Consider the following 24,324-nt stretch of genomic DNA (forward strand, 5'->3'; position numbering starts at 1 on the left):
TTTTTATATTTAACGAAATGCTTTATGCAAAATTACCATTATCATATTTTGGTAAAATATGGATGATGTTAATTGGGTTGAAGACATCACTTAAACTTTACAGTTGTATTTTCTGCAATGAAAAGGCTTTTCATTTATTGCTACATGTATTAAGTAAACTTTTTGTAAGGGGTTTATTTAAACTAATTTCACAATTAAGATAAAATCCCCTAGCCTAAATGTGATCAGAAGTTTTAGAAAATTTGGAATCAGGGACAAGAAAACTGAAAATAAAACTTTAAAAAAAACAAAACGTTAACAACAACACATTACATCAATACAGTTAACATTATTATTTAAGGATTGAAGATTCTAGCTATTTTGATGCAATTTGGAAAAAATGCAGCACACTTTGAAAAAAAACATACAAGAAATTTTCACTTATGTCTAGATAAATCAGACTGTTGCTTTTCTTGTTGTATTTTGTCATGCCTAGGCCTTTAATAGGTTACTTGCATGCGTTTTGCTCATTGTTGAAGGCCATTAAGTGGCCTCTAGTTGTTAACGTCCTTGTCCTTTGGTCTCAGGGGAATAGTGTGGCACTGATACCACATCTCCCTATTTTTATATACAGTGGCAGAAGCTGGTAAAAGACATAATACTTCAGGGAAATTTGATATTCTAAGATATCTGATGAAAGGCTTCAAAACGAGACCCAAGTTTAAATCCTTTTCAATTTTGTTTGTTTTTTTTTTTATATTCAATTTTTGAAATGAAATTTAATAACATTACCTTAGGACTGGTCTTCTTGTTGTTGTCATGCTTTTACAAAGTTTTTGGATATTGAATGAAGCTTTAAAGGGATACTTCGCAAAAAAATGAAAAATTGATATTATGTTGATAATGTATAAAAAACCACAAATTCATAAATATTAAAGTTTAATTCTGCTAGATAAGAGATCACCATCGATTTTAAATTTAGAGTATCACTTCTCCGCGTGCGGCCATTTTGACATCATCCCTGAATAGAAACCACGATATATCTATAAACCACAAAGGACCAAAACAAGCAGTAACCTAACGTAGCCGTAATTGAGTGTCGATATCTTGTCAAGCGTACGGTTGTTTTACCCGACAAGGAAAGCCTAAACAGTTTCCCGGGTCACAAAAAAAGATTATAATAGACATAGTTGTGCATGCAACCTTTCCTAACTAACTTGATAGGCGGAAAATGTAATTATATATAATTTTTTTTGAATAACTAGTACTATATGGTCTGTCGTTTTAAAACTGTTTTTTTACTACGTTTTTGAAACAAGAAATTTTAATGGAAATTAGTTAAAAAGTTCAAAGTGATAAATTAAGTGTTACGTGTAAAAATGTTTTCGAAAATCTAGTGTGTTCATAATTCATTTATGTAATAATCTTATTTAAATAAATTCGGACCTTCCCTTATCTGATCACCAGTATGGCTAAAGGAATTGTTCCCAGAGGTATTGTGAGTTGACACGTCCAGGTATTCAAGCGATTTCCTGTCGGGCTTTAACACTCTTATTACACAATTACATAAAGCAAGTTCGTGCATCACTTCACCTCTGAGGGTATTGAGAAGTGTACACGGCCGATTACTTGTAACTTTCCATTTTGAAACTATCAGGTAAATATACATCTTTGTCTTGCGTGTCCGATAGTGATATGCTAGTCTTTACTAAACCATAGATATAATAGCCATTATATATATGACTAAACTCATACGCTTGTTTATAAATATCATTTATGGTGTAAAGAATATTTATGAAAATCTAAATAATTCCAAAAAAAGATTTGATAAAATAAAAATATATTTACATATTTCCCAAACGTTAATTGGGGAAAATGTAAGTAATTACTCGTTGTAAATAATTATGGACATTTTTAAACGTACAAATATTGATTTAACAAAATGTTCGCACTTGTCGATCATTGGATTATACGCCTAGATAGAAGGTTACGGAACTATAGATAGTCGCAATTTAGAATATATACATGTATATTGAATATACGAGAGAAACATCCAAAACCAATCTGATTTAAATACAGGTCGATATCTAACTTGCTTTGGTTCATCGAAGTTATGCACATAGTAAAATCACAGATTTTTATTTCAATTAGATTATTTTGAACAGTTTAAGAAAGTCGTCATCATCACAATGGTTGTGTATTATGTATAATAATGTAATAATGTGAACATGGTTCTATTATACCGGTAGTACCTCATGTCAATTTTCCTGTTCCGACTTGCATGTAATATATATGCCACTGGACGTACACTAATGATCCCCAAAAAGCTTATTTGAAGAAATAAAGAAACTTCACTCCCAATAGACTGATAGTAGATGTATTAACGTCTGGTCAGCTAGAGGGTTGATTAATTTATTTAGTTAGCTGAAAAGGGAGGGGGGATAAACCATTCCTAATATTGCACTTATGCATAAAATATTAATGAGAGTAATATAAGAGAAAATATAAATACGAAAAGTCGCATATCTGGCAACTATAGAATTTCACGTACAATTGTCATTCTTAATCGAAATAACGGACAGTCATTAAAATACATGCATGTACACTTTGATAAAAAGGGGTGCTTCAGTTACATATATTATTCATCATAAATCTATTTCAAGTATATACTTTCCTGTCATTCTTATAAGTTAACGCAGAGACATGTAACTATACATCTCTAGTTAACGACAATCAACCATATAAATATTTGAATCTGATGTGACTTACCGTTCTGACATCTCTTTCTTTTTTCTTCTTTTTTTTTTTTATTTGGGCAGGTACACAAACATTGTAATGTTAGATATACTGTTCCCAGGTTGGGAGGGGGCGGTGGTTGGAGTTGAAGTATATCGAAAGTTACAAAATAAGAACGTTGTATTTATGAATTTAAATGAAGAACTCTGATCTTGGGCGTAGGTTTCTTTTTTTTTAAGTTCAGTGATTTAAATTGAGAGAAAAAATTCTGTCAGAATTTAAATAGTACCGGCAATTTTCACCTAAGACTCCTCTAAAATCATGAATGGTCATGCTTCACAATCATCAGAATTTTCTTTGCATTGGTACATTCTGTATCGGTAGTGATTTACCTTGACATTTCCGGGTATAACAGAGCTACTTGTATATTACATGTATGTGGTTAGGTGACGTCCCATGAGGTCTTACGTATACAGGTTCACATTTATAATGGTTTCTGATAAAACAAGGTTTTATGACATTCACACTCCTGCATGTTCTGTATACCAAATTCTTATCTTATTTTCAGACCAAACGAGGATGTGAATATTTTCCAGGAAAAATATTGAGTATCAAAGTATCAAATTAATTTCAGGGATTTTTTTCTTTCTTGGTATTAAATCACAGAAACTTAAAGAATATACTACTTGTCCGCTTTAGGTGTATTCTTGTCGGTAAACGGACAGAAAGTCACAGGGCAAAAAGTCACAGGATATAAAGTCACAAATTTGATATGACAAAAAGTCACAAATAATTTGTTGACAATTGTTTGAATATATAAGAGAAAGATCTTGAAATATTTTCTTTTTATTACATATATCCATTTTTAGGTTTAGGAAATTGTTCATAAGCCTTGATAAATGAAAATTTATTAAATTTTAATCATGCAAAGTATAATTTCTTGGCACCATGAAGCCATTTAAGTACTAATCCACTTTGACATTTTGTTTCCATAACAATTATTTGATCATTATTGATATTTATTGAATAAATGTTAATAACAAAGTTGCTTTATATATAATAGTTCAAGAAAAAAACAAAAAAAAAATTTTTTTAAATTAGTGTTTTCTTGTTCCAAGAAAAATAAATTTAAAACTGAATTGTGACTTTTTGTCCTGTGACTTTTTGTCCTGTGACTTTCTGTCCTACATTCTTCTTGTCAGTTAAGACTGACATATACGTCTCTGGTATATAGTGGGTTTATGAATGAATGATAAGTCTTGCAAAGGTACAAGATAAAAGCACATTGAAAATTGATTCCGCCGGTCTGTCTCCATTTAAAAAAGGAAATTTGACCTTAGATTGATTCTGTTATTTTTTTAAACATTGTTGGTCAAATAGCTAAAGTATGTATACGTTGTGAGATTTTAAATATTTTAATAAGGGCATTCCCGATTAGGTAAATGTAGATCGCTGTGGACGGACCAAGCTATATTAATCATGTAACCGCGATAATTTTCTCTAAACATTGAAATATTCAAGGTTAATACCCATGATAATTTGAAAAAGTAAGTACAGTGTATGGTTTATACGCTCGTTTTCGTGGGCCATTTTATTTATAAAATTATTTAATTGAAAGTAATTCAGAATTTCGATGTTACAACAAATACTCACCTATCTATTTTAAAATTAAGCTTACGCAAAATATAAAAGATATACATGTATATAACGGCGATTCAGGTATTTTGCCACCATATTCCTCCCCAAATAATTAATGTTTTTATCATTCATACGAAATGTTGTTCACACCTGTAACGGTGAACCGTGTTGGCTAAAATTCACTGAGTGAGGATCAAAAGAATAGAATTACAGAATGCTAATCTTTTAATTACCTTGAATTTAACCACGCATTCAACAGGTAGTCACTAAGTGTCACAGTACAATACACATTGTATTTTCACAGTACTAGTGGGAAATGTTTGCTAGACTGAAGTAAAAGCCTTCAGGTGAGAATACAAACATGCACTTGTAAAACAATATCAGTTATATATGTTTGTTCAAAATATCCGTCGGAAAAAAAATTCATAAAAATATATTCTATTGTATGATTTACTTTTATTACTGTAATCATATCAGAAATCCTTTAAATATAAATCGTACATTTTAATTTTGAAAGTTGCACGGCTGATCACTTTACTTTCTTAATTATTAGTTGGTTAATAGCTACGCCAAAAGTCGTCGATGCGCTTTAAATCGTGTTATTAGATTATTAACGAACAAGACTTATAATGAGATTTATTCACTCCCGGCATGCAAAAAGACTTAAACTACGTCACATAAGTCAGGAAGTTGGAATAAATTAAATTATTAATTCCCAATTTTCTTCTTTATTAGTGTTCATATCCAGATAAAACTTTGGTAAATATGTTTTTTATGGTATTATGAACATAATAAGATGAAAAGTAAAAAATTGCGAATTTTCCCTTTAAATCTGTATTTACTCTTTAACTGTTTGTTTTAAAGGCTTAAAGTATTTATAATCTTAACTATCATAGCTACTGAGACTTTGTAAAATTATTTTATATCTGTTTAACAGGGAAAACCTTTAGCTGAAGCTACAGGAGAGGTCATGTATGGTACATCATTTATGGAATGGTTTGCCGAGGAGGCAAGGAGGGTTTATGGGGATATTATTCCATCGCCTGCGAAGACAAAGAAGATCCTTGTACTCAAACAACCAATTGGAGTAGCTGGTATGATTACACCTGTGAGTCAATAGTCTTAGAAAGAAAATCCTATTCTGTTCAGAATTCAGTAAATATTTTATTGAAAAAAATCTTTAAAAAAACGTGCAAAGTATAAATTGTTAGCAATGGGATAAGATAAATTTATGAACCCAATTTGAAATTAAGGTGAATAACCCTAAAAGCAATCAAACAGTATCCTCACTATTATGAAAAATAATATAATGGGACTAAGAGTATAACACAAGCAGTTGTCCTATAATCTACTTAGAAATGACTGTTCAAAGAATTCATGATCCACTTGCTACAAGTCATACAACCCCACTTGTCTTCTAAAGGGAGGAAAAGGGATCATAACTCTAGAAAAGGGAATATTTCTATAGAGTTTTTTTTTAATCAAGACTATTTAAAACATTATACTTTTGCAGTGGAATTTTCCTAATGCCATGATTACCAGGAAAGCTTGTGCAGCTATAGCTGCAGGATGTACTGTTGTTCTCAAACCAGCTGAAGATACACCATATTCTGCTTTGGCATTGTGTGAGGTATTATATAGAAACTTGATATACTGAGAACTCATTTAATTTCGTAGATACCAATTTTTGTGGATGGAGGGAAAACTACATACCAGTATTCATGAATGTTTGATTTTCATGATTTTGCCAGTCTGCATACAGGCCTATAAAAAGTTTCAGCTTCATTGGGACATTTACATTCCTGGTTTACCCATGAATTCCATGAAAAATTGGTATCTCATGAATATGGTAATAATAAAACCACAGTAAAGAGATAGAAAAAATTACAAAAAGATGAAATATAAGTTAAAAAAGAGGCAGAAGATACCAAAGAGACAATCAAAACTCATTGGTGGAAGAGAAACAGACAAAACTGATGTAAAGAAGGAAGGAAGAAAGACATCATATAAATTTGACCTCAGTTTTGATACTGAGATCTGAAAAATTGTGGTCTACCTAGAAGTTTTATTTCATCTTTCATAGGGGAGGGGAAGGGTGTTGTTCTTGAATTACAATGAATGTTTACAAAACAAAATATTTTTGTAACTTTAAAGTAATTTGCACATAATCCTCAACATTGTTTCTGGTTACAAGCCTGCCAAGTACTGATTTAATAAGAAGGAGATAATACAATGCTATTCAGTTTCAATTTTTCAAAAGTTATTAATATGAACTCATGTACAAGCACAAAAATAAATAACAGAGCTAACATTTGCTAGAGTTGGCCGTACAGTTGCCTATAATTGCTTACATCCACTTCATTTGAACTTGGGTGGATAGTTGTCTCATTAGCAATCATACCACATCTCTTGTAACTTATGCAGAGTATAAGTGTTGTTTATTCAGACAGGATGGTTTCCTCCATGAGATGGGGCAGTCGATTCCATTATAAGGTCAAAGGTCATGCCTAATTTGGTCTGTCTGATATCAAGGATTAGGTTCTCAGATTACAATTGCAGGCTGCCAGCTTCTCACTTTTGATTTTGCTGTTGAATACAAAGGACCTTTACTCAATAGGAATAAGTTTTCAATTTCACCCACCATCCACCCCAATCTACCACCTTCAATATTTCACTGAATGTGGGAACAGTTCTCAGCAACCCAGTGGTGTTTTATAAATAAATGACCATTACGAAATTCACCACTGGTTAATTTCTCTTCTTATCCCCAAGTAATTAACTACTTTTCATCTCTCCACTGTCAATTCAACCCCTTTTCGTAGCACCCTGCTACGAGATGAAGCATCCCCAAGTAATTAACTACTTTTCATCTCTCCACCATCAATTCAACCCCTTTTCATAGCACCCTGCTACGAGATGAAGCATCGCTTCATCCCCTTTTGGAACCCTCTGTGTTCCAGTTGATTGGCGGAGTGTCCATGTCCACGGGGCTTGGCTACCCACTATACCAAGTGTCGTCCACAGGGCCTGGAGCAAAATTTTCCCAGCTGAGATACTGACTCCCAAAGGGCAAACTTATATTAAATGTATATAATAAAAGTAAAACTTTATCAAGCCTTTGTTATCAACAGCCTTATCAATTTGTCAAAGTACTTGCGTCAGGTTAAGTCATTTGTCTGGTTCTGGTTTTTATATGGTCAGTAATTGTGGTTCTTCATCTTAAAGACAAGTTGAGAGACTGTAGCGTTTGGTCCCATGTTGTATATACATTTACATGTTTATGTTGAGTATAATTTGGCACCAGCTGTTCCAGGGTTAAAGAGCAACACTTGAAGAAACTATTATATAAGAGGATCTCCAAATTTAAGTTCCAGGTCTTGAGGTAATCATAAAGCACAGTAGTATCCAGGATCACATACAATTTGTTAGGGGCGTCACTTGGCATTCGTCGTCTCCTATGTGCTTACATGTCATGTAGGTCTCAAGTCATCACTTGGCATCCGTCTATCAATATTACTTAAGCTGTCATTTTCCTCCAGGACGAAAGTATAAACTTATTTTTATATCAGTTGAGTTTAATGTGTTGATCTTAAAAAATGTAAAAATGGTAACTATATATTTAAAACATAAAATAGCTAGAAAAAGTTATTCAACCTTATGTCTTGGAGACTTGTTAATGAAATGAATTGCATTCAAAACCTTATGAGTGAAATAGAAACCTGATGTGAAAATGATAAAGAAATTTAAACCAAAAAAGGAATTCACTGAAAGCATTGTGTCCAGCTGTCTTGTTAATGACAGCTCTTTTATGATTTTTTCCAAGTTACACATAAAGTTCATATTTCATATCATTTAGGTCAAAAATAAAATTTGAATTGTTAAAATGTTACCTATCTACCCACCTAAAAGCAGCCTACCTGAAAAATTTAATGGCACAAATCGTTTCAAATTTTTTTTTAAAGATTCTTTCCTGCTCTTACATAGCTTTCTTGTCTAAAACATGTAACTAATGTTGTTGGCCAAAAAAATGAAATAAAACCCCTACCTACCTACCCAACCCTACAAGTCATGGGTAGGCAACATCAAACATGGATTTTTTTAAGGGTGGTCTTACTTTTAATATACCAATCCATTTCAGTTAGCTGAGAAGGCTGGCCTTCCTCCAGGAGTGTTGAATATAGTCACATGCTCAAGAGCCAATGCAGGAGTGGTGGGCAAGATGTTATGTGAAAATCCAATGGTTAAAAAGATTTCCTTTACTGGTTCTACTGTTGTAGGCAAGGTAGTATCTATATAAATAACATATTCAATTGTATTGATCTCACTGTTCAGGGAGTCAATACAATGTATTTCTCTAATTTTCATGCTTTTTTTACATTTTTCGATCGATGTGAGACAAATATTTCTCATCTCTAGAGAAAACTTTGTTCTCAGCAAATGATTGGTCGAAATTCAATTATGACGTCAAATTTTCATGGTTTCTTATGAATTTCATATAGAGTTATGCCCTATAAATAATGAAGAATTTAGATAGAATTCAATTGAGGTTGGATATTATAAACAAAACAAAAACAAAATTGTTAGTGATATTCAAGCAGATCTATAAAAGAATTTCTTTTAAAAATTTACATTAAAATACAAGTTATTGACTGTGGATTCATTACTATTTTTGTATAATATATTTTATTTCTTCTAAAAATGTCTTTACCAAAGGATTGTTGATAAACTCTTTCTTATTTTAAGATATCCATGTAATGTTTTTGGTGGAGAGTATCTATGTGTGAAATTATTGTCATATCTTGTTGATTGTGACCACTTCTGAAACAATAGTCATATTTTTTTTTTTTGCATTTTATATTTTCTTGTTTTCTTGTACATTAAGTATATCTTTTTTTTCTTGTTGATTGTGACCACTTTTGGACCAATAGATATTTTTATTTTGTTTGTATTTTTATATTTTCTTTAAGTCAAAAAATGAGTAAGAAATAATAGAATTATAATTATTTATTAGCATGTGACATATTAAAAACATCAATTTCAGTATAATACATAATAAAACAATTAAAGCAATAAATCTCAAAGCACTTTCAGTTAACAAGTATAAGTTTTTAGCACATAAGACAGACAAATGATAATTCATAGCACTTAGTAAACGACAATAGTTCATAGCACTTAGGACAAACAAGTTCATAGTAATGTTGATATTCAGTATGGCTGGTAGTAGGAGTTCCCGTTGTAGCGTGAAGACATCTTACGAGAGGTGATGACTGTACGTGAGTGGGTGTTCTGTGAACGGCTACGTTTGTTGGCAAACCATTTCTTGACCTGTTCTTCTCTGATGTTCCCCTGAAGTGCAATAGACTGGATGATGGTTGAGTCTGGGTATGGGTGGTCTATGTTGCAGTGGTACCATTCTTCCATGAGCTGGATGGACCTACGTGAGAGCTGTGGACGAGAGCGGACATTACATGGTCTGGTAGTTGGAATCTTGGTAGTAGTATGGGTACTGGTGTGTGTCTGGTCAGTGACTGATTGTTGGAGGTTCTTGACACTGAGCTGTAAAATAAATAATATAATGAATAAAAACATATATATTCATTTTAACAAAACATAGAAAAAATTACTCCTGTTATTTGACTCAATTAAATACACATCATAACTCTATTTTTCATTTGAATAAAAAATGTGCACCATTGAAACATTTTTCATTATTTTAAACCAGAATTCATTCCTTTTTTTTTATTCTATTTCATTATTCAATTCAAATGAAAGAAATCTTTTTTTTTTGTATTTTTAATTGACTCCATAATAATATTGGATGTTTTACCTCAACCCTATCTATAGCCTTGTGTATTTGCTCATCAAAGTTGTTGTTGATGGAGACTCGTAGATGTGGTTTGGTAGCATTCTGGTGAAGTGACTGGTAACGCTCTGTCTCGATTACAGCAGACTGGTACTTGAAGAAGCTGGATAACTGAGACACCTGAGTTGGGTAGTTGACTTCAAGTTTGGTAAACTGACATTGAAGTTGTTGCTCTCTGGTGAATACACTGGTTTTGGGTTTGTGTAGTAGCTTCATCAGAGTCTCTGGTATGGTTTGCTGTTTGAGTTCTGTCTTGAGTAGTGACTGTAGTTCTAGGACTGCTGAGTTGTTGCTGAGTAGTTGCTCTGGTGGTGGAGATCCAAGAAGATCAAAGAGTGAGTCAGCAAGGCGAGTTTCTGTCTCAGGCTCAAGAGCTGTTGCTTCTGCAAGGATAGCAGCAGCCAGGGCCTCATCATCATCTTCGGTGGTGTTGGTAAGATCAGCAGTAGAAGTGGTACCAGTTGATTCAGTAGAGTTAGTGGTGTCTGGTTGAATAGTAGCAGCAATGATGTCCTCTAGTGTGGTAGTAGATGTGATCTCTATGGGTAGTGGTGACTTGGTAGGTGATGACATCAGGAAGTCAAGAAAATCAGCCATGATTGTAGTAATTGATAAGTAATAGTACAATGATTGATCGAGATTGGTAGTTGATAAGTGAATAATGATTTGTCTCAATAGTGACATGCTTAAATATGGTGTCACATGTGCCATGTTCGGCTTATGGTGTAAACACTGGATTTTCATTGGTTGAAAATAATAGTGAACTTTAATCATGCATTTTCATTGGCTGTGAGGTAGGCTTCTTTTGTTCACTGTGATTAGCACAAGCTAGCATGGTCTAATCAAAGAATCACTGTGATTATGATTTAACAATGAATGATTAAGAATAATTAATTAAAAAAACAAAATTCTTCCTTTTAATTTGTAAAACTGTAAGAAATAATATTTTTTAATAATGAGGTGAATGTAAACTTCAGCCTGAATGCCCAAAAAGAAAACAAAATAAAAGAAATATAAACAGTTTTGAGTAAGTTTTAAGAGCAAAAGATTTGTTTAATAAGAAAAAAGTATGTAAAGAAATGTTAATGCTTTAATAGGTTTTAATGCAATAAAAGTATGCTTTAACTGCTTTTTCTACTTTCATTGATGAAAATTTAAAAGAAAACAAAAAATAAAATTTTTGTACTATTTTATACACATCTTTAAACCATTATATATATAGATTATGAAAATATACAGAAATATCTTTATTGTAAGAAAACTTGTTTAAAATATAGTGTAAGAAACAACTGTTTCAGACAGATTTTGATGTGTAATTCTACATAATATGTTATGTGCATATGTTTTTAATTTTTTAAAGACATATTTTAGACCTTTTTGGGAATTGATTTCTGTTTTTTGCAAAAATTAAGACTCATCTCTTCTTAATTTGATATGAAATATTTAAGTGCCAGCAAGGATTTGTATACTATACAAATCCTTGGTGCCAGTCTTTGTAAAAATCAGGCATTTTTAAAAAAAATCAAAACATGGCCGAAAAAAACCCACCAACCTAAGCATCTTATTTTGAAGTTACCCTTATCCTGAGTTAGAAATGGTAGGTCTTTTATTTCTGTGTGTCTGGTAATTTCGAGAAATCTCTAGATAAATTTTGGTTAGAAAGATAGCAAATTACAGAGTTAGCTCCCCTTAATTGTTAATTTCTAGTGCATTTCAACCAAATTATATCTTGAATTACCAGAGCAGGAAAAGGAAACGAATGTTATATTCATGCACCATTATACATTTTGAACATAAACTAATGTCAACTTGAGTGGGTTTTTGTTTTCACCACTGCCTGATTTTTAGGCAGATTGACACAAATATGTAAATTAAATTCAGAATGACAATTTAGATTGATCTACAGATATTTGAGGAGTCTCATTTATATATTATATGATATACATAGTGATGATATTTTATTATTGTACATGATATTAAGTTCTTTATCATCATATATCATTTTCAAAAAATGTTTATTTTTTATCATTCTTTATTGATTTTCTGAATTTGTAAACAATTTTCTTTTTTTAGAAATCAGAAACAGTTTTATTTAGTAATTAGTTCTAAATCCATTGTGATTATTTTTTAATCATTATTCTTTTGATCTTGGTGATTAAACATATTTAGCAGTGATTATTGGATCATTAAATAAACTGTTTTTAAACAATGATTACCAATGTTAGCAGTAATCACTAAGTAATCAGTAAGAATTGATTAATCTTCTGATCTTTGTGATTAAACAAATTAGCACTGATTATTGAATGTTTTCAAACAATGATTACCAATGTAAACAGTAATGACCAAGTTTTGATTAATCTTTTGATCTTTGTGATTAAACATATTAGCAGTGATTTTTGGATCATTGGATGAACTGTTTTCTAAAATGATTACTAAATTTTGATAAATCTTTTGATCTTGTAATTAAAAATTTTATTGGTCATAATTGGATCATTGAAAAAATGTTTTCATACAATAATTACTAAATTTTGATTAATCTTTTGGTTTTTGTAACTAAACTGGTTAATTCTTGATTTAGTAATTATTTATTCATTTATTTAAAATTGATAGTGTATGATGTTGATAAAATATCCACTTTTCAAATTATTTTTCAACCATCTTATTATGATAAAAGTAAAATGACATTTGAAAAAAAATAAGAGGAGAAAACAAAAGTGGAATTTTAATTTTATGAAATACTTTTCTACTTTTTTTAATGCTAATTCCTTACAGACTTAAGTACTTGAAGTGTATAAAGATATTTTGCATTTTTAAGAAAACATGTGTTGAGAAAGCCTAATATTTTTATTCATTGATTGAACATTTAATAGAGTTGCCTACTTCTTGTATCAAATAGGTCCTGTGGGATGTATTTTTAGCAATTACAGTTTTTTGCTGTCAAGTAAAAACTACTAACATGTAAACTAGTCGTATGATGCATACAGATCAATACATGACCTTTTCCATATCGGCCCTGGTATTATCTTGAGACCCCCCCCCCCCCTATCATCCCAAGGCTTAAGTCTTAATTCAACTTTATTGAGGATGAAAACAAAATTATGAAATTATACTGTTTTACTATTTATTGGTAAATAAGGGGCAATATATCATTTATATAAATAGAACAACTTTGTTGCAGTGAGTTAGCGAATTTGAGTAAATATCACTTAAGATTTTATTGTTGAGCCTGCTGCAGTGGCGGCGGCGACGGTAGTGTTAACTAACTACTTAAAACCTTAATATTTCAGAAGGTAGAATACCTGGATGCTTCATATTTTGTATATAGATGCCTTATGGTATGAAGTTTCCGTCTGTCGTATGTCCATTGTCCTTGACCTCATTTTCATGGTTCAGTGACTACTAGAAAAAAAAGTTAAGATTTTTTTGTGATGTTTATTTCTCTCTTATTATGAGAAAAAGAATAACTATATCTGGTATGTGCATACCTTGCAAGGTCCTCGTGTCTGTCAGGCAGTTTACATTTGGTGTATGGAAATATTTTACAATGTACATGTCAGTCTGGCAGATTTTATTTCGCCTTGACCTCATTTTCGCGGTTCATTGGTCAATGTTAAGTTTTCCTGGTTAAGTTTGTTTCTTAGATACTATAAGCAATATGTTTTTTGCTTATATTTGATGCATAGAATAATTTAAAGGTGTGCATGTTCATCTGGCAGGGTTCATCTGATCTTGACCTCATTTTCATGGTTCATTGGTCAATATAAAGTTTTCTTGGGTTGGTCTGTTTCTTGTATACTATAAGCAGTAGGTCAACTATGTTCGGTGTATGAAATGATTGTAAGGTGTACTTGTATTTCCGGCTTGGTTTATCTGACCTTGAACTCATTTTCTTAGATCATGTTTATGTTAATTTGATAATTGTAGTAAAACTTTATATTGAGGACTATCAACATAAAATCAATGGTCAGTATAGAAGGCGAGATATTTCAGCTTGTGCACTCTTGTTTGATAAATTGATTTAGTTTTTTTACAGGTAACATTCAGATTTAGTCTGAGGTTAAAGTTTTTCAGTCATCAATAACTGTGTTAAACCTTCATTGAATTTTATGAAATTTGGTTAGAAGCTTGTTTATGACCAAAAGACAGTAAGCAGAGCAAAATTTTGAAAACATTTGTTTTCATTTTTCCATATTTTACTGATAAATGGATTTAGATTTTTTTACAGTTAAAGGGATACTTCGCAAAAAAATGAAAAATTGATATTATGTTGATTATGTATAAAAAAGCATAAATTCATAAATATTAAAGTTTAATTCTGCTAGATAAGAGATCACCATCGATTTTAAATTTAGAGTATTACTTCTCCGCGTGTGGCCATTTTGACATAATCCCCGAATAGAAACCACGATATCTATAAACCACAAAGGACCAAAAAAAGCAGTAACCTAACATAGCCGTAATTGAGTGTCGATATCTTGTCAAGCGTACGGTTGTTTTACCTGACAAGGAAAGCATAAACAGAAAAAAGATAATAATAGACATGGTTGTGCATGCAACCTTTCCTAACTAACTTGATACGGAAAATTTAATTATATATAATTTTTTTTGAATAACTAGTACTATGGTCTGTCGTTTTGAAACTGTTTTTTTTTTTACTAAGTTTTTGAAACAAGAAATTTAAATGGAAATTAGTTAAAAAGTTCAAAGTGATAAATAAGTGTTACGTGTAAAATTGATTTCGAAAATCTAGTGTGTTCATAATTCTTTTATGTAATAATCTTATTTAAATAAATTCGGACCTTCCCTTATCTGATCACCAGCATGGCTAAAGGAATTGTTCCCAGAGGTATTGTAATTTGACACGTCCAGGTATTCAAGCGATTTCCTGTCGGGCTGTAAAACTCTTATTACACAATTACATAAAGCAAGTTCGTACATCACTTCACCTCTGAGGGTATTGAGAAGTGTACACGGCCGATAACTTGTAACTTTCCATTTTGAAACTATCAGGTGAATATGCATCTTTGTCTTGCGTGTCTGATAGTGATATACTAGTGATATACTAGTCTTTACTAAACCATAGATATAATAGCCATTATATATATATGACTAAACTCTGATTGTCTCATACGCTGCTTTATAAATAACATTTATGGTGTAAAGAATATTTATGAAAATCTAAATAATTCAAAAAAAAAGGTTTGATAAAATGAAAATATATTTACATATATTCCAAACGTAAATTGGGGAAAATGTAAGTAATTACTCGTTGTCAATAATTATGGACATTTTGAAACATACAAATATTGATTTAACAAAATGTACGCACTTGTCGATCATTGGATTATACGCCTAGATAGAAGGTTACGGAACTATAGATTGTCGCAATTTAGAATATATACATGTATATTGAATATACGAGAGAAACATCCAAAACCAATCTGATTTAAATACAGGTCGATATCTAACTTGCTTTGGTTCATCGTAGTTATGCACATAGTAAAATCACAGATTTTTATTTCAATTAGATTATTTTGAACAGTTTAAGAAAGTCATCATCATCTCAATGGTTGTGTATTATGTATAATAATGTGAACATGGTTCTAATACCGGTAGTACCTCATGTCAACTTTCCTGTTCCGACATGCATGTAATATATATGCAACTGGACGTACACTAATGATCCCCAAAAAGCTAATTTGAAGAAATAAAGAAACTTCACTCCGAATAGACTGATAGAAGTTGTATTAACGTCTGGTCAGCTAGAGGGTTGAGTAATTTATTTAGTTAGCTTAAAAAGGGGGGATAAACCATTCTTAATATTGCACTTATGCATAAAATATTAAATGAGAGTAATATGAGAGAAAATATAAATACGAAAAGTCGCGTATCTGGCAGAAAAAGTCTCACCATGAACTATAATAGGATTTTACGTACGATTGCAATTCTTAATCGAAATAACGGACAGTCATTTAAATACATGCATGTACGCTGTGATCAAAAGGGGTGTCGCGGTTGCATAGTATTCATCAAAAATCTTTTTCAAGTTTACTTTATACTTTCCTGTTATTTTTATAAGTTAACAGAGACATGGGGGGGGGGGGGGGGGTTGGAGGTCAAGTCTATCGAAAGTTACAAAATAAGAACGTTGTATTTATGAATTTACAAGAAGAATTCTGTTCTTTGACGTAGTTTTCTTTTTTTTTCCAGTTCAGTGATTTAAATTAAGAAAAAAATCTAGTAGGAATTTAAATCGTTCCGGCAATATCCCACCTAAGACGCCTTTAAAATCATGAATGGTCATGCTTCACAATCGTCAGAATTTTCTTTGCATTGCTACATTCTTTATCGGTAGTGATTAACCTTGACATTTCCGGGTATTACAGAGCTACTTGTATATTACCTGAATGTGGTTAGGTGAAGTCCCATGAGGTCTTACGTATACAGGTTCACATTTATAATGGTTTCTGATATAAAAATTAGGTTTTTTTACATTCACACTTCTGCATGTTCTGTATACCAAATTATTATCTTTTTTTCAGACCCAATGATGATGTGCATATTTTCCAGGAAAAATATTGAGTATCAAATTAATTACGGGATTTTTTTTTCTTTCTTGGTATTAAATCACAGAAATTTAAAGAATATACTGCTTGTCTGCTTTAGGAGTATCTTGTCAGTTAAAAAAAGACGTATGTGTGTCTCTGGTTTAGAGTGGGTTTATGTAAGAATGATAAGTCTTGCAAAGGTGCAAGATAAAAGCATATTAAAAATTAATTCTGCCGATCTGTCTCCATTTAAAAAGGGAAAGTTGACGTTAGATTGATTTTGTAAAAATTTTTGAACATCGTTGATCAAATAGCTAAAGAATTTCTACATTGTGAGATTTAGAATATTTTGATAAGGGCATTCCTGATTAGGTCAATGTAGATCGCTTTGGGCGGACCAAACTATATTAATGTAACTGGTAATTTTATCTGCACATTTAAATATTCAAGGTTACTGATGATAATTTAAAATAGTACAGTTTTGATTTATACGCTCGTTTTCGTGGGCCATTTTTATTTATAAAAATATTAAATTTAAAGTAATTCAGAATTTCGATGTTACAACAAAAAACTCACCTATTTATTTAAAAACTGAGCTAACGTAAAATATTAAAAAGATGTATAACGGCGATTCAGGTATTTTACCACCATATTCCTCCCAAAATGATTTTTAAAAAATCTGTCTCAAACCTGCACTTCTGTTTTATAGGTCTGTTTTTTTCTTCATGTTTTTCATACCTGCAACGGTGAACCCTTGAGGCCAAACAACACTCTAGTGAAGATCAAAGGATTAAAATTACATAATGCTAATCTTTTAATTATCGTGAATTTAACCACACCTTTACCAGGTAGTGTCAGTATAATACACATGCATTGTATTTACACAGTTCTAGACTGAAGCAAGGATTTGTATAGTAAGACACCCTCGACTGAAGTAATAGGTGAGAATACAAACATGCATTTCTATTACACTATCAGTTATATATGTTTGTTCGCCATATCCGTCGGAAAAAAATCATAAAAACATTCTATTGTATGATTTACTTTTATTACTATAATCATATCAGAAATCCTTAAAATATAAATCGTACATTTTAATTTTAAAAGATGCACGGCTGATCACTTTTCTTTCTGAATTATTAGTTGGTTAATAGCTATGTCAAAAGTCGTCGATGCGCTTTAAATCGCGTTATTATATGATTAACGAACAAGACTTAAAATGAGATTAATCCACTCCCAGCATGCAAAAAGACTTAAACTACGTCACAGAAGTCAGGAAGTTCGAATAAATAAAAATAATAATTCCCAATTTTCTTCTTTATTAATGTTCATATCCAAATAAAACTTGGGGAATATGTTTTTTATTGTATTATGAACATAATAAGCTGATAAGTAAAAAAATCGTGAATTTTCCCTTTAACATTCAGATTTAGTCTGAGGTAAAAGGTTTTTTAAACATCAATAACTTTGTCAAACCTACATGGAATTTTATGAAATTTGGACAGAAGTTTGTTTATGACCAAAAGACAGTTTCCACAGCCAAATTTTGAAAATAATTCTTCTTTTTTTTTCCGTATTACTGATAAATTGACATAGTTTTTTTTTACAGTTAACACTCAGGCTCAATCTGATGTTAAAGTTATTTAGTCATTTATAACTTTTTCAAACTTTCATGGAAATTTATGAAATTTGGACAGAAGCTTGTTTATGACCAAAATACAGTATCCAGAGCAAAATTTTGAAAATATTTATTTTCATTTTTCTGTATTTTTATGATAAATGGACTTAGTCTTTTGTAGTTAACAAGTAGATACAGTCTGGGGTCTTTTGTAGTTAACAAGTAGATACAGTCTGGGGTCTTTTGTAGTTAACAAGTAGATACAGTCTGAGGTCTTTTGTAGTTAACAAGTAGATACACTCTGGGGTTAAAGTTTGTTAAACATCAATTTCTTTGTCAAACCTTCATAGAGTTTTATGAAATGTTGGTTGAAGCTTTTTTATGATTAAGAGATAATGTCTGAAGCAAAGCTTTGAAAATATTTTTTTTTTTCATTTTTAGTATTTTTTTGATAGATGGACCTCGTTTTTTTACAGTTAACTTTTACAGACAGTCTGGGATTAAATTTCTGATTTGAAATTTAGCAAACTATACGAAGGGAAAACCACAAATCATGTATCAACACATTTCGAACTGTGGTTCTTAATATTTTTTACTGAATAATGCAGAAAATTGACAGATAGATGTTTGTGGTCTAAGAGTTATCAACCTTTATTTTTATAACTAGCTTTATTTTGAGGCATTTCATATATATTGCTCCTGATTGTTGTCTTTTATAAAGAGGTAAGAACACAGGGAACATATTTACATATTTCCTATTGTAATTATGTCATAACTAATGGAGAATATAAACTTTCATTCAGGTAGGAACTTTTTCTCCCTCTCTTTTTCCACATAGAAATTTTAACCTTATATTTAGCATTGACATTATTTGGGTATCAAATTATAAGAAAAGAAATCTATAATCTGCTTAAATTTTGGTAAATAACCTTTTATGAGCTATTGAAGTCTTATATGAAAAGAAAAGTGGGTGATATGGGACATAATATTTTACCCTGTATCCTAAGAAAAAACCCAAGGAGTCCAAACATCTGACAAAAATTCTGAAACCTGACACAACTACATCCATAATCAAAACATATTTGTTGATGATATTCAAGAGTTAAAACAGGTCTGTAAAATAGATATAGTTTCAATTATTTATTTTATTTTATAAAATTGACTATTATAGTATAAATTTTGCTGACTGCCGATTCGTTATTATTTTTGTGTACTGTATTTTTTTCTAGATTATAAATGGAGACTTATAGTCAAGACAAGTCTTGTACATTAAGTATATCATTTTTGTTTCCTGTTGATTGTAACTGTAAATAGTTGTTTATAATATATGTTTTTATTTTGTTTGTATTTTATATTTTCTATAAAAAAATAAGTAAGGAATAATAGAATTATAATTATTTATTAGCATGTGGCACATTAATAACATGATTTACAGTATAATACATAATAAAACAAATTTAAGCAATAAATTTCAGTTATCAAGTATAAGTTATTAGCACATAGGACAAACAAATAAAAATTCATAGCACTAAGTAAACAAACAAAAGATCATAGAACTTAAAAGAAAGAAGTTCATAGCACTTATGACAAACAATTTCACATCAATGTAGATCTTTAGTAAGGCTGGTAGTGTGAGTTCTTGTTGTAGCGAGATGACATCTTACGAGAGGTGATGACTGTACGTGAGTGGGTGTTCTGTGAACGGCTACGTTTGTTGGCAAACCATTTCTTGACCTGTTCTTCTCTGATGTTCCCCTGAAGTGCAATGGACTGGATGATGGTTGAGTCTGGGTATGGGTGGTCTATGTTGCAGTGGTACCATTCTTCCATGAGCTGGATGGACCTACGTGAGAGCTGTGGACGAGAGCGGACATTAAATGGTCTGGTAGTTGGAATCTTGGTAGTAGTATGGGTACTGGTGTGTGTCTGGTCAGTGACTGATTGCTGGAGGTTCATAACACTGAGCTGTAAAATAAATGAGATAGTGAATTAACATGTCAATATAAATACAAAAATACATTAATTACAACAAAGCATAGGTAAAATGACTGGCTCAGTTACATAAACTTAATCTTTATTTGTCATTAAAATAAAAAAAAATCTGCAGCCATAACTAAATAAAATATTTTGTTTTAGGGGACAATTTATTTAAATAATTTTTATTAATTCTGTATTAATATTTATTTCAAAAATATTTTTTTTTTTTTTCATATTTAATTTATTTAATAATGTTTAATATATTACCTCAACCCTATCTATAGCCTTGTGTAGTTGCTCATCAAAGTGGTTGTTGATTGAATCTCGTAGATGTGGTTTTGCAGCATTCTGGTGAAGTGACTGGTAACGCTCAGTCTCAATTACAGCAGATTGGTACTTGAAGAAGCTGGATAGCTGAGACACCTGAGTTTGGTAGTTGACTTCGAGTTTGGTAAACTGATGTTGAAGTTGTTGCTCTCTGGTAAATACACTGGTTTTGGGTTTGTGTAGTAGCTTCATCAGAGTCTCTGGTATGGTTTGCTGTTTGAGTTCTGTCTTGAGTAGTGACTGTAGTTCTAGGACTGCTGAGTTATCGCTGAGTAGTTGCTCTGGTGGTGGTGATCCAAGTAGACCAAAGAGTGAGTCAGCAAGGCGAGTTTCTGTCTCAGGCTCAAGAGCTGTTGCTTCCGCAAGGATAGCAGCAGCCAGGGCCTCATCATCTTCAGTGGTGTTGGTAAGATCATCAGTAGAAGTGGTATCAGTTGAATCTGGTTGAGTAGTGACATCTGAGGAAGTGGTGTCTGTTTGAATAGTAGCAGCTATGATGTCCTCTAGTGTGGTAGTAGATGTGATCTCTATAGGTAGTGGTGACTTGGTAGGTGATGACAACAGGAAGTCCAGGAAATCAGCCATTATTGTAGTGATTGTTTAGTAATAGCACAATGATTGATTGAGATTGGTAGTTGATAAGTGAATAATGAATTGACTCAAAAGTGAATTTCTTAAATATGGTGTCACATGTGCCATGTTTGGCTTATCGTCCAAACACTTGATTGCCATTGGTTGAAAATAATAGTGAACTTTATTCATGCATTTTCATTGGCTGTGAGGTAGGCTTCTACTGTTTACTGTGATTAGCACAAGCTAGCATGGTCTAATCAAAGAATCACTGTGATTATGATTTAACAATAAATCATTAAGAATAATTAATAAAATAAACAAAGTTCTTCTTTTTTATTTGTAAAACTGTAAGAAATAATATATTTTTTTGATACTCTGAATGCCCAATAAGAAAATAATAAAAGAAATGAGAACAGTTTTAAGTAATTCATTAAATGCAAAAGATTTGTTTAATAAGAAAAAAGTATATAAAGAAATATTTATTTTTTTAGTGAAGGTATGGAATGCTTTAGGTTTTAATGCAATAAAAGTTTGCTTTAACTACTTTTTTCTACTTTCATTGTTGAAAAAATTAAATAAAATATAATGTCTTATTTTTTAAATATTTTATATGCATGTTTAAACCCCCATAGAATATGAATATATATAGAAATATCTTTATTGTAAGAAAAGTAGTTTACTATATAGTGTAGATTTTGATGTGTTTTTCTACATTATATATATTATGTGCGATAAAAGACATATTTCAGACCATTATGAGAAATAAATTCACACAGTGTTTTGCAAAAAATAAGTCTTATCTGTTCTTTATTTTGATATGATATATGCATGTAAAGTAAATTCAAAATAACATTTCAGATTGATCTACATGCATTTAAAATAATATAATATACATAGTGATGATATTTCCAAATAAGTTTATTTAAATCATCACCTCTCCTCACAATTTTCACCTTTGAAAACAGATTTATTAGAAAATCCTTAATTGCAACCAAGGGTTTTGAATTGTAGTTTATAAGTTGAAGATTCTAGAAATTAAAATTATTGTTTGCATATATATAAATATGATATATGATAATAAAGAACTTCATATTATGTACAGTAATAAATTTTCTGTTTTAAAAATCAGAATTATTAGTTCTAAATACATTGTGATTATTTTATAATCATAATTCTTTGATCTTGGTAATTAAACATATTAGCAGTGATTATTGAATGATTAAATGAACTATTTTCAAACAATGATTACCAATATTGGCTGTAATCACTTAGAATTGATTAATCTTTTGATCTTTGTGATTAAACATATTAGCAGTGATAATTTGATCATTGAAGAACTGTTTTCAAACAATGATTACCAATATTAGCAGTAATCAATAAATATTGATTAATCTTTTGATCTTTGTGATTAAACATTTTATTGATCCTAATTGGATCATTGAAGAACTGCACCAAGCAATGATTACTAAATTTTGAGTAATCTTTTGGTTCTTGTGACTAAACTGGTTAATTCATGATTAAGTAATTACCCCCGGTATTAATTCATTGTAGATAAACATTTTTGATTTAAGGCCATTGCTATGAGAAAAGATTGGAAAGTATTTCCTTAAGATTTGATATTGGAACGATTTATTCATGATTAAGTTATTATTTGTGTATTTTTGATATTCAAAAAATTTAAATTGTATTTTAAATAGATAGTTCATGAGTCAAAACCTTGTGATAATCTAAATCTCTATGAGATATTAAAGTTTATAAGTCTTCACATGAATGTAGATATTAAAAGTCAGTAGGGAATATTGGAACATTTGAATTTAAGTATCCTTCCCTGAAACACAACAAAAGTATACCCAAGAAAATGAATAAATCCTTTGTATAAAGAAATTGGTTTCGACATACCAGTGGATTAATGAAAGTTTTTTCCCTACCAAGTTGGTTACAGTTATGTAAGAATAAATATCCCCTCATAGTACAAGAGATGTAATTTAAAAATTCTCTCTCTCTATTTTTAGATATTGCTCCAGCAGTCAGCCTCTACAGTGAAGAAAGTTTCATTAGAGTTGGGAGGAAATGCTCCATTCATTGTGTTTGATAGTGCTGATCTTGACCAGGCAGTCAATGGAACTATGAACTCTAAATTTAGATGTTCAGGACAGGTAGAACAATAATTTTATCAGTTTATTTATAAAAAAAATATTGTTCTAAAGTTCGGCCTTTTTAAGGACAAAAATATGTTTAAGGTGGTACATAACAATACAGGGAGGTAAGTCTGTAAAAATCAGCTGAACGTTTTAATCACATTCTATTGTTAAGGAAATATTAAGCTTTTCAATGATCAAAATTAGTAATTGTCAAACTGCTATATATCCAATGAAATTTTTCCAATAAAGTCTGAGGTTCAAGTGTTTTGAAATTTTTATATTTTTTTCAAAGGGTCAAAGTAAATATTTTGTCAAAATTTTATGAAAATTAAACAAGCCAAATTAATTTTAGTCAAGGTGTTTGGTACCACCTTAATACATAATATACTCTGCATATCTTTTTTATGACTGTTAATTTATTTCTTCATTGGAAAGGAAAGAAATGAGACAAAAGCACATGACACAAAAAAAATAATGAATATGTTGGAAATCACTATTATATCTAAAAAGGATAAGAGGGATATTGTTGTTGTTCTTCATCTGAATGCTTCTCAGTATTCTTGATAAATGACATTATTTCTAAGAAACATATGCAAAGAATGATAAGTAATCCTAGTGAAGTCCACCTACAAACTAAATCATTCCTTGCCTAACAAAAGCCTAAATAGTTATGTCAGCTGTCATTGACAATAAATCCCTTCTTTGTTATGTTAAAAGAAAATGGAAGTATGATTTTTCCCTTTTTATGTCCAGTAAACACAACTGTAGAAATTTCATAAATAAGACAATAAGAAATATATTTAGGTTCTAAACCACACCCATCATACATTTGTACAGTTACAACTTACTCAATTTTTAGGTCACTTTTTGCCATTTCAAAATAATGCTATTAAAATTTAATGTCAGTTTTGATTAATGCTTTAC

The 24,324-nt window shown here is 30.9% G+C and overlaps 1 protein-coding gene across 3 annotated transcripts in view; it reads left to right on the forward strand.

Annotated features, from left to right (window-relative positions):
- LOC127720938 (succinate-semialdehyde dehydrogenase, mitochondrial-like) overlaps positions 1–24,324 on the forward strand; it is a 40,250-nt gene that overhangs the window by 8,872 nt on the left and 7,054 nt on the right. For all 3 annotated transcript variants that reach the window (XM_052227679.1, XM_052227674.1, XM_052227684.1), the window contains exons 5-8: positions 5,291–5,461; positions 5,867–5,983; positions 8,492–8,635; positions 23,272–23,415. In XM_052227679.1, the coding sequence (XP_052083639.1) occupies positions 5,291–5,461; positions 5,867–5,983; positions 8,492–8,635; positions 23,272–23,415 (576 nt within the window). The remainder of the gene's footprint in view (positions 1–5,290; positions 5,462–5,866; positions 5,984–8,491; positions 8,636–23,271; positions 23,416–24,324) is intronic.

The sequence above is a fragment of the Mytilus californianus genome, unplaced genomic scaffold (genome assembly GCF_021869535.1).
Source record: "Mytilus californianus isolate M0D057914Y unplaced genomic scaffold, xbMytCali1.0.p SCAF_1, whole genome shotgun sequence".
Taxonomy (NCBI): Eukaryota; Metazoa; Mollusca; class Bivalvia; order Mytilida; family Mytilidae; genus Mytilus; species Mytilus californianus.